Source organism: Falco peregrinus, chromosome 8, assembly GCF_023634155.1.
Source record: "Falco peregrinus isolate bFalPer1 chromosome 8, bFalPer1.pri, whole genome shotgun sequence".
NCBI classification, from domain to species: domain Eukaryota; kingdom Metazoa; phylum Chordata; class Aves; order Falconiformes; family Falconidae; genus Falco; species Falco peregrinus.
In genome coordinates, this window is record NC_073728.1 from 59,722,372 (window position 1) to 59,733,025 (window position 10,654).

Genomic DNA, 10,654 nt, shown 5'->3' on the forward strand with positions numbered 1-10,654 from the left:
TGGACTAGACTCACACTTTTTTCCCCAGAACTGGGATACAGTTTTAGACAAGTGTACCCATCCTTTCAAGTTTGTTTTAATTGCAGCAGCTTTTCCCATGCAACCCAGTCCCCTAACCCTCGGATGTTCTCACACCCAGTCCCCAAGCAGCTTTGACAATCACAGGTGATTTCTACCGAGAGAAGGAATTTATTTTTTGTATACCCATGGTGTGATCCTTCAACATAGATCGTTACAGCAGTAAGGAAGAGTGACAACAGCGTACGGGTCCATCTGTGCTCTGTGAGGCAGAGCCAAAGACAGGAGTTCTAGAGCAGACGGTGCTGCAAGAGCTGGCGGTGAAGGCCATCAGCAGGGGCAGAGGCTGGGCAGTGTTTGCTTTCTAGAAGGGAGAATTACCTGTGAAGTAGTGGAGCTTCACGAGCAGAGGAACGCCAGCATCCACCGCCCTTCAAAGGTGAGCACAGAGCTGGGGAGATGCTTGGTCTCTGACGTGCTGTGTGACTCTCCCGCGAGGGCACGCCCTGGGTTCTGGGGGGAAGCAGCCCCCCTCACCAGGCACCAAGCAGCTGGCGGGGCCACACCAGCACCGTGGTCCATGCAGAGGAGCGGGACAGCAAGAAGTGTGCCAGGAGCCCGGCCACCGCCAGCCCCAGCAGCAGCCAGAGCAGCAAGGCACTGGCGTACAGCGGCCCCAATCTGCGCAGGGAGAAAACACCATCAGACACCACCAGACCCCCCCCGGGGCATGAAGTGTGCTGGTGAGGGCTTGGCGACCCTCACTCTCCTTTGAGACTGAGCCAGTGGTGTGGCCACGAGCGCAGGAGGGTGATGCAAATCTGCCGTCAGTCCCACCACGGGAAGGAAACCTGCCCCAGGGGCCACATCCTGCACCCAGCCTCCCTGGGTTGATTTGGGGTGCCCACAGCCCAGGCCAGGTACTTACCTTCCCTGTGCAGCCACGCTGTATCCCTGGAAGTACTTGAAGCGCTTGTAGAGGTACATCAGCCCACATGCCGCAGCCACACCTGCGGGGGGGAGGGGAGCAGAGTTGTGATGGGCCTGGGGTTCCCCAGACGCTGCCGTGCTCAGTCACCCATGCCCCCCTGCAGATGGGGCACAGCCCCGAGAACCGAACGCAGAGGGACTCAGCGTTAGAATGCTGTGGGAGCTTAGGTGGGGTTTCTTCTTTCCCTTTTTGTGAGGGCTGACCTTCTCTGCCCCCCAGAAGCTGCCCTGGGACGTGGGTTTGCAGCAGTCCCTTCCCTGGTCCTTCCTTGCATCTTCCCCAGGGTGACAGCCAAATCCCCAAAACACGCTCGGGACAGGACGGACGGTGGGTGACTAATCGCTGGGGTTATGGTTTCTCCCGACAGCAGCGTGGGTCTCGCGTGGCAGCTCTGCTGCAGCTTGCTGCTGCCCTGGCACCGCACGCCAGCCCGACCCTGTCTAGGGGAAGCAGTGCTGGGGGACAGCCGGGCTCAGGTGAAGGTCAATGCCACCAACCCCCCCCTCTGGGCTGGAGACCAGCCCGGCTGCCACGCTACCAGCAGCTTCATGCACGCTGGAGCTGGGGTGCTCCTGGGTCTGTCCAGCCAAAGGGGAACTTCGCTTTCCCCGAGTAACAGCCCATGGGCACAGAGAGCACATGCCTGAGTCGCAGTGGGATTCAAACGGGTTTTTTTCAGTTTGTGCATGTGGTTTGGGTTGGGGTTCCCTCCCTTACCTTGATGGAAGAAGATTCCAGCAACCCAGAGGAGCGACATGAAGATGGGGAAGTACTCTGAGCAATTTGCCCTGGGTAAGAACCAGAGATGAGAGTTAAAACCACATCCTCGTACATCGGAGAGCTGGTTAACCGAGGCCAGAGAAACGAGCTGGAAACACGCGTCGGAGCAAACTGAAAGGGCCGATAAGAGGTATTGCTGTGCTGTGGAGAAAGGGCCTTTTCTGCAACCGCGGGCACCCAATTATCTGTATTTTGGAGAAGAAAAGCACCCAAACACACAGTGTTCACCTCACACTCACGTGGACCTTGCAAAAATGAGCCACAGCCGAGACAGAGCTCTGTCTTTGCTGGACCCTCCGTCCTTGGCCCTGCGCACAGCGCCGTCACAGACACCTAGTACAGCTACGGCATTAACGCTGCATGGGCAGAGGTTCCTTATCGTTATTTAAGGAGCCTTCTCTTCCCCTTGAGTGGCCATGGCCCAAGTTTGGGTGTCACACAAAGCACGTGCTAAGAGCAAGCCTTCTCCCAGGTCGAACGCAGCAGAAGGCAATCACATCTGCAGCCAGGTTTTCTTCCTTTTTCTTTCAGTAACAAAAAGTACAGTTTTCTGCAAGAAAGGACAGGGTGAGCTGTGGTATTAAAGACAAGGGGGTTGTTTCTCCATTTCTCTTACATTTTACCATTCCCTAGGCAATTTAATCTTAAATTTGGCCAAAAATTTACCAAGCCTTAGGGAATGGGGCCAGATTGGGAGCTGGAAAAAGCCTGAAGAACCTTACGTTGCAAATGCAGTTTGAGCCTCAGTGAGGGGAGTCTGCCAGGTTTCCACGAGTGAGTAATAAATCAATACCTTTGTTCCCTTCTTTTTTTTTTTTTTTTTAATATATCAAACCAAATTATCCATTTGTATGCTTTTCCACAGGGAAAAGAACAAAGAAGGGGGAAAAAAACCTACGAGGAAGAAATACCTTCTCAGAAGCGAGTGGCTGAGGCCACCTCCTCCACAGAGCATCGCGGCAGGCTCCCCGGCACCCCACAGCCCGCATCCCCGCTCTGGTAACACACAGCCCAGTATCGAAAAGCCACATCATCAGGTACCCAGCCAGCAAAGGCTGATGCCTCCCGTACAGGCCGGCCTTCCACTGCATCACAGAAGGACCAAGGTAGGTGGTTTTGTCACTTCACAAGCGGTTCCTGCATGCTGGCAAGGAAACGCAGCTGCTTTGTTCAGGATTTAGTGCCGTGCTCAGGCTACCCTTCAAACCAGCTCTGGCCAGCTCCTTTCAATTGCTTACGAAACAGGACGACTGAGATGAAAGATGGAATCTAGTGCTTGCTGGAAGCTGAAGGGATCTGTGAACCCTTGCAGTTTAGCTCCAGCATTGCTTTCTCCATAGGAACAGAGCAAAAAGAAACAGCCCTCAGCGTGGGCCTGCGAGTGCCAACTTTTGCAGTAGAATGGCTTAAATAAGGAAAAAAATTAAAACATCCTCATAGCTGGTTCTTCCAGCAAGGCCCTTTGCTTCAACAGCAAAAACTTACAAGCAAATATTAGGTTATTATAGCTTCAGCTACTCTCACAATTTAGAGCTAAAATTAAACGTCACTGTTATAATGCGTTAATGCTCAACACTTCTTCCACGCAGCCACTGACTTGTAATTCGGCTGCTTCTCGCAATACCAGGAGGGTTACTGGGGGGGGGGACAGAAATGCTCCAGCCATAGCCAGATGCTCCAAGTCAAAACTCAGACCTCTGCTTGCAAAGGGTTAAAAAAAATAAATAAATAGTATCAGTAGCAGTAAGCGAAAAGGTGACTTGAGGGTGACTTCTGTCTTTCCTGGTAGGGACACCTGACCAAGTCATACATAGATGGAGTCGCCCAAAAAAGTTAAAATCTTACTGAGCTCTGAAGATCCGCTCAAATTCAGGGTGACCTCTTGTCTCAGGAGGGGAGATCTTGTACTTCCGCCGGGCATAGATCACCTGCAGCACAAAATAGGCTAAAAAAAAAAAAACAAAAACAAAAAACAAAAAACGAACAACACAGGAATGGTGACAGCCCAGCAGTGTTTTGTTTATTGTTTAGCCAAGCTTTATCTAGCTTGGAATCAAGCAAGTGGTTAGAGCCGATACTCTCTAGGTTCATAGTCCAGGGCTGTCACACACAACCTGGAATAAACATGCCATTTATTTCATGCTTGTTATTTAAATTCATTTGGTTATCCTGGCAGAGCTGAGGTGCTGGCTGGCGTTTTGCATAGCCTCATGCCCAGCGGCGGCAGCGGAGCCCTGGGCGCTGCTCCCAGCAGATCAAACACACCTCGGTCCTGCAGCAAGGCCAGCAACACATGCTAAGACCTTACTGAGTCTGCACCCAGACACACAGTTACTCTTTTTTAATCTTGCACTGTGCTTTTAGAGTATTAGTACACCCTCAGCCAGTCTGGGGGGAATGGCGTGTAACTCTGCTACATCTAGCAAGCACAACGCTTTTATACAAGGATGGCCCCATATCAGAGAGCAGCATCCAAACTGTGAAGCCCTGGGATATCTATCATCAAGTCAATTAGAGATGCTTGTAATCATGGCAATAGAAGGGAATGGGGTTGGCTATTTCTTCCACTTCATTCCTGCAGGATAGCCCCAAGGCTCGAGCAGTTCAAGGCGCAGACAACTGCTACCAGCGGGTGCAAATCTGGGCAAAGGTACTAATTCGGTGTCTGCTCTTATCGCTCCTTCCTACATTTGTAAGGGATGTGGAAAATCACTTCAAAACGATGAAAACTTGTTAACATGAAGATTTGCCCTGTTTCACTATTTGATTAAAGTTCTTACTCCCACAGGTGATTGCTAATGTTTCAAGTGTTTATCTTTAGGTGCTCCACTACATTTCTCCCTTTATTGAAAATAAGAATTTTCATATAGGAGTAAACTAAATTATAAAAACAATTACTCTGGGGACTGCGGCAGCATGCTGCTAAGTGAGTCACCTGGATTAGCAAGGTCCTAACGTAGCAACATTTCCAGAGCATTGGACAGAGACACAAGGAGCCAAGCTGCAAGGACTGCATGTGGACTGCCTTATTCCAACAAAGACTATAAAAGCAGAACAGCAGGATAGAGAAGGGAAAGGAGGGACAGATGTTGCAAGATTAAAGACAAAACAGATCCATGCATGCCTGCAGAAAAGCATTAGAACATATGTAGAAGGGAATTAGAAATGTAAATAATCTGACACGATGTGACCTTGTGTATTACACAACATATTATTCATTTAAATACACATAGACATTAATTTCAGGAAACTTTTGTGTGTTCTAGTGTCTCCCCCAGCGTGCACAGTGACCCAGCCCTGAACAAGGGGTGCTGAGGAAGGGAGGTGGGGAGCTCCCCCCTCGGTTTGTTTGCAGCACGCTGATGATGGGGGTGGGGGCAGCCATCATCCTGCCCCCAGGTCCGGCAGAACACAGCACCTGCTCTGCGAACCCAGGCAGCCGGGGCGGCAGCAACGCACAACTGGCAATTCAGCAGCAGCTGCTAGAACGCTGGGAGAAAGCTGATGAAACCCACCCTGACCCATCCTGTTACCTCCTCTGTACATCAGATCAGCACCTCTCTCCGGCACAACCATTTTCACACTCCCAGGGTCTCATCCCAGCCACCTCTCAAGAAAGGGACTGAGCTTGTTACCGCATCATGCGCAGCTCTGGCTCGTGGCATACGCCTGACTGTGCTGGGCAGCGGTGCTCATCCTGCTTCGTGCCATCTGCACCCTTCCTAGTGCAGCCTTCTCGCAACTGATGAGCACGGCAAGAATAATTTCAGGCCCAACCTATCAACTCTACACTTAATATTGCTTGTATACAGGGGGCAAATATCCAGACAAGTCCTGCAACAAATCCCTTATGCTTCAGGATGGATAATATGTAAAACAGCCACCCAAGAGGAGCCTTTCGGAGGACGGCTCGCTGCCCTCTGAGCCTGGTGTAAGGATGAATCATTAAGGATGAAGAATCACACTCCAAAAGCACTTCTCAGAATGAGGTGTTATAAAAAACCACACCGTACAACCCTTCTCAGCATGAACTTTTAGGGAAAAAAGTGCAATCTGCTCTGCAGAACCTTTCAAACTAGTTTGTGTGATTCATGTCTCCAGGTTAAATATCTGTGTGGATTCCCATGTGGCTCGTAGGGGCTGAGCTCTCTCCGCACTTTGCTCCTCGGTGGAGGTATCAGCCAGACCTGTATTCTCCATTTGACTCTGTCCACAAATTTGTCAAGCCATATTACAGCTGCTATCTGCCACATTTGAGTGAACCTGGCAAACAAGCTCTGTGGCGACTAACAGCCAGTAACATTGCATAAGCATTATTTCCTTTGAAGCCATAAAAAAAAGAGGGTGGGGGAACCCAAAAACTGTGGTGGCATTGTTCTGCTCTCTGGTACAGCGTTCAACACCGGGCAGGGGCATGTAGCTACAGAGCACTAAGCTCAGAGCTTTGCTAATCTGAGCACAACTACATTAAAAAGAGGAAAGTTACTTGAAAGAACCATGGGCTCCCAGAAAATTAAGAAGAAGAAAATAAAAATCAACCAGCACTGTACTCAGCCATTAAATTACACCACCTACATCAGGATGCGATGGAAGAGCGTTTGTACATATAGCGCATGGCCATCTTTCAGTGCTCTGCCTTCTCGGAACGAGCCTCAGATCTGTAACTCGCCTACAAAATATCCTTTCAAAATATGCAAGAAAAAGCTACGGCACAGCTCCGAATCCAGGTGACATGAGCAAACATGTTTTGTACTAGTAGAGAGAAAGGAAACACATAATATTTTGCAATTGTTGCTTGGCTTCCCTTGCAGAGTAGTAACAGGAGGGTACTTTATCTGACCTAATGTAGATAAGAGGGTGCCAATGCTTGCTACTCATCTGCTGGATTCACACCTATGTATGGTTTGCATAGCACGCAAGAAAAAAGCCTAAGGCTGCAACCTTTAAAAAATACTTTAAGTTCTCATAAAACAAATATATTTGAGACAAAACTGCTATCTAGGGATTTGCAACTGAGGGTTTTCCAATGCAAAGGGCTCAGCAACATTTCCATAACCCAATTTCACATTTTCTTTACGTTTTCTCTTTGCACATTAAACAAAAAAATCGTAAGACAAAAGTATCTTCCATTTGTAGTTGCAGATATTTCTCTGTAAATTTTTTGAAGGGGAACTACTGATAATTCAGAAGTCTTGAACTCTTATGCTTCAAGTAGCATATTTGTGTTTTAAATCATGCTTATATTGAGAGATTTATCATCTGATAGCTGAAATTACACCAGGCTGCTCAGAGAGTCACACCCATTCATAAGCAGAGGTGAAAGAGCTCTACGGTGAATTAATTCAGTAATAAATAAAAACATCCCTACAGACAAACCTTCCCTTAGACAAATTTGAAGATTTTAATGACAGGGGGACTCTATCCCCACCCCAGGCAGGGGAAGTGTCCCCTGCTGTGACCCTCCTGAAGCCCAAGGGGAGAGGCCTTTGCCCAGAGGACCCACAATTAAACACAACAGGCAGACAGGCTGGCAACTCCACTGCTGCTGCTTAAATGGTCTAAACCAAACACATCTATTTAAATTATGAGAAGTCACCGAGTTTCTTTAAAGATGTCTGCGTCTATTTCTGACCAGAAAGGCTTGCATTAGTTCCCAAATGACTGTGTGTGGCCAGCTCATCTTGTCATCTGCTTAACTGTATGGACACATAACTACACTGGTCACAGAGGAGAAATACCTGCGTACATGATGCTCTTTTCTATATAGATACGATGCATGCCCATTCACTGAGCTCTTCATCAGCCTATTTATTAACCTGCCTTTACTCTGGCTACCTCCAGTCCCTCTGAGTTACAAATTACCTGCTAAAATTCAATCACAGAAAATATTTTCAAGACATTCTATTGCTGAAATTGTGTTAAGTTTTACTTTTAAACTTACATTTCATTTCCTTCTAGGATGCTGGCTTTGAGGCTTGCAGATCATTTTAGCCCCTATTACAAAATGAACATCAGGCATCTCAGGCATGACACTTCCACCAGGAATGGCCAAACATTTGCATCATTTTGCCAAGCTGGAAGACAGCAATTTCCATTCCACACAGACTCCAAAGCAGAACACAGCAACCAAGTTCCACAAAGCTTGATATAATTAGCTTAACACTACCTAGCATTATATAAAGAACATTTACCTTGCTCCAGGACTCCCAAAACTGTGACAGTGGCCAGCAAGTCTATCTGATTTCTCATGTCGCTGACTGTGGACCAAAGCCCTAGCCAGGTAGATGAGCACAGCTGCTCTCCAAACCTCCCTCCCACCACTGCACACCCTACAGCTGAGCCTCCTCATCACCCAGCACCGACACGTGTTTCCTCCACCGCCCATTAACTCTCTCCCCACCACACAACTTGCCAAAGCAGCCAGCCATCAGGAACCGTCTATTCCAGACAAGGGCCTTTTGCTGAACAACATAACAGCAAGGGGTTTGCACATGCAAACTGTAAAATCCTTGCATTATATTTACAGATTTTTTACCATGACTGACTGATATATTGCTGGCAACTGAAAGATGATGGGATTTCTTCCAGCTCTTTTGTTGCTGGTTTTAACCAGCTCTAAAGCATCTGAATTATGTGTGAGGTTGTAAAAATTATTATCAAGAATTTACAAATTAACAACTTGACCTTCTGCTCTTATTCCAAGTAGTGAAGCTGACCACATGAAAGATTTCTAGACTTCAGTTGGAATAACTTAATTCTGGTTACTGGATTCTGAATTATTAAAAGAGCATTCAAATGCTTTATCCTATTAATACTGTAAGTTTACCAAATAAGAATATGGCTCTTCTCTAGTGCTCAGTCACTTTTTGTAGTTTTCTGATGTTTTTAGAACTCTGCGGTACAAACCTTTTCCTGGCTAACGTACAAAATAGAAGTGCTCAGTTCCCAGTGGAAGGCAGCAGAGGATGCAGAAACACACAGACCCTCAGAAATGTTACATTGACATCAGAATTAGAATTTTAAAATGTAACATTTGAAAAACCAGCAATACTTCAGCCCTGAATAACTTTTTCCCCACTACACAAAAGCAAAACATGCATCATTTAAAAAAAGTCAGCCTGTGTTTTAGAGCAACTTTGTATGGGTTGTATGTACTCCAACTTTTAAAAGCAAAAAGGAGGGGGGGGAAAGAAGTATCATTCATGATCAACTAAGGTTTTCCCTTAATTTTGGTGAAGAGAGGGGACAGGATATGGTTGAGCCATTGCATTTCTCTCTGTACAGTCACACCCACAAAACCTCAATACAGATCTGTGCACAGTACCAAACAAGAAGTGACCAGACCTACAGTTTCTCCTAAGTACGATGCAGCAAGTTTTTTCTGGTTTGGCTCTTCACTGCCCCAAAAACCCATTGTGACAAGCTTATGAAGTTGATGAAGTTAATTAATTCAAATATACACTTTGTCCAATAAAAACCATGCATAGAGCATAGCAAAGCCACTCCCTTTCTCTACAAAACAGTCATATGTGACTTTAGACCCTCCAAGCTGCTGCCAGACCCAGACTGAAATAGAAATAACACAATTAACCTTAACAGAATCTATTAGTGATCCAAGCTGTCATCTGGGGTGTCTAATATAGAAGTCAGAGGGGAAATATGACCAGGAGTCTACTTCTGCTTACACCGTTTCAAAAAACAACTCTGGCTTTAGAAAACACTGCTATTACAGATTTACACTAGCCTCAAGGAAAACACTAACATCAAGGGGAAAAAAGAATTTTTTTAAAAGGTAGTTTCCGAGCAATGGTTGGTCACAAGCTGCCACTGACTCCTTAAGATCTTTGGAAATACAGCCATGCATGTCACTTCAGTGGGGGACAGTTTGGGAAATTTCTGGTTTACTCAACATTAAATACAATGCAGCATTTTTAATGAGACAATAAAGCAAAAGTTAATAAAGTAATAACTTCACAGTTCCCCACAGGCTAGAGGCAGCTCATCCTGGTATTGTTACTTATTATTACATTTGGTTCTTTATAAGCTTAAGTTACTGGTCCCCTCCTCCCCCCAAACTTGCACAGTAAAGATATACTCAAAATAGGTAAGTCGGGACACACTTCGTGAGAAAATCTGAAGGCTCTGAGCTGGGGCCTTAAACACAATAGCTATATAAGACACCAACTTCGATGCTTGGAGAATGATCCTTCAATGTTTGAAGCAGATTTAAAATTCTTATTACGTAGGGGGATGCTTGAAATTACAGTAACATGCAAAACTAATACAGCCTTAGCAAGAAACGCATGTGTCACACTGCAAATTCTTTATCGCTATTGCTATATCTGTGGTTAGAGAGATTTGATCTTAGTTTAGAACTTCAGGTTAGTATCAGCAGTAAAAAGGCACACTTGACAAACAGGAACTACATAAATAACTGAATTCTTGGGTCTGCTGCAAGTGGCATGATTCACTAAGAGAACTGCTTTGAAATGTTCAATTCAGAGTAATTCATCAAGTAACAACTTGTTAACAAGCACGCATTAACATCCAAACACACACCACTAAAGCCAGGCTCCTTCAGGCACCGATGAAGCCCAGATCCTTGCTTTACTTCTAACCAACATACAGGCAAGTGTCCATCTTAAGAGGTTCAACAATCCAGCAGGGTCTGAATGACCGATTTTGCCATGATTTTCCACAGCCTTTTCAACCCCCCGGCTCTACACAGTGGCTTAGGGACCTCGCCAGCTTTAAGCCAAAATGCTCACGCAACTTGCTGCCAGTATGTTGTTCCTTGTTCAGAAATTTAACTCATGCTTGCAGTACATGTTCCTCATTTCTCAGGGGGGGGGCGTTGGGGGGCGT

At 46.4% G+C, this 10,654-nt stretch overlaps 1 protein-coding gene across 2 annotated transcripts; it reads right to left on the reverse strand.

The window, feature by feature from the left end:
- Nucleotides 1-166: 166 nt before the first annotated feature.
- On the reverse strand, nucleotides 167-10,611 carry LOC101919677 (leukotriene C4 synthase). Of its 2 annotated transcripts, XM_005242716.4 has the most exons (5): nucleotides 7,981-9,227; nucleotides 3,635-3,734; nucleotides 1,727-1,797; nucleotides 947-1,028; nucleotides 167-699 (listed from the first exon to the last, which is right to left on the reverse strand). In XM_005242716.4, exons 1-5 carry the CDS (start codon nucleotides 8,036-8,038, stop codon nucleotides 552-554), a joined length of 459 nt encoding a protein of 152 aa, XP_005242773.1. In that variant the 5' UTR covers nucleotides 8,039-9,227; the 3' UTR covers nucleotides 167-551. The 2 variants fall into 2 exon arrangements, with proteins under 2 accessions (XP_005242773.1, XP_055669207.1); XM_055813232.1 differs by lacking the exon at nucleotides 3,635-3,734 and having other exon boundaries at nucleotides 7,981-10,611.
- Between the last annotated feature and the right edge of the window lie 43 nt (nucleotides 10,612-10,654).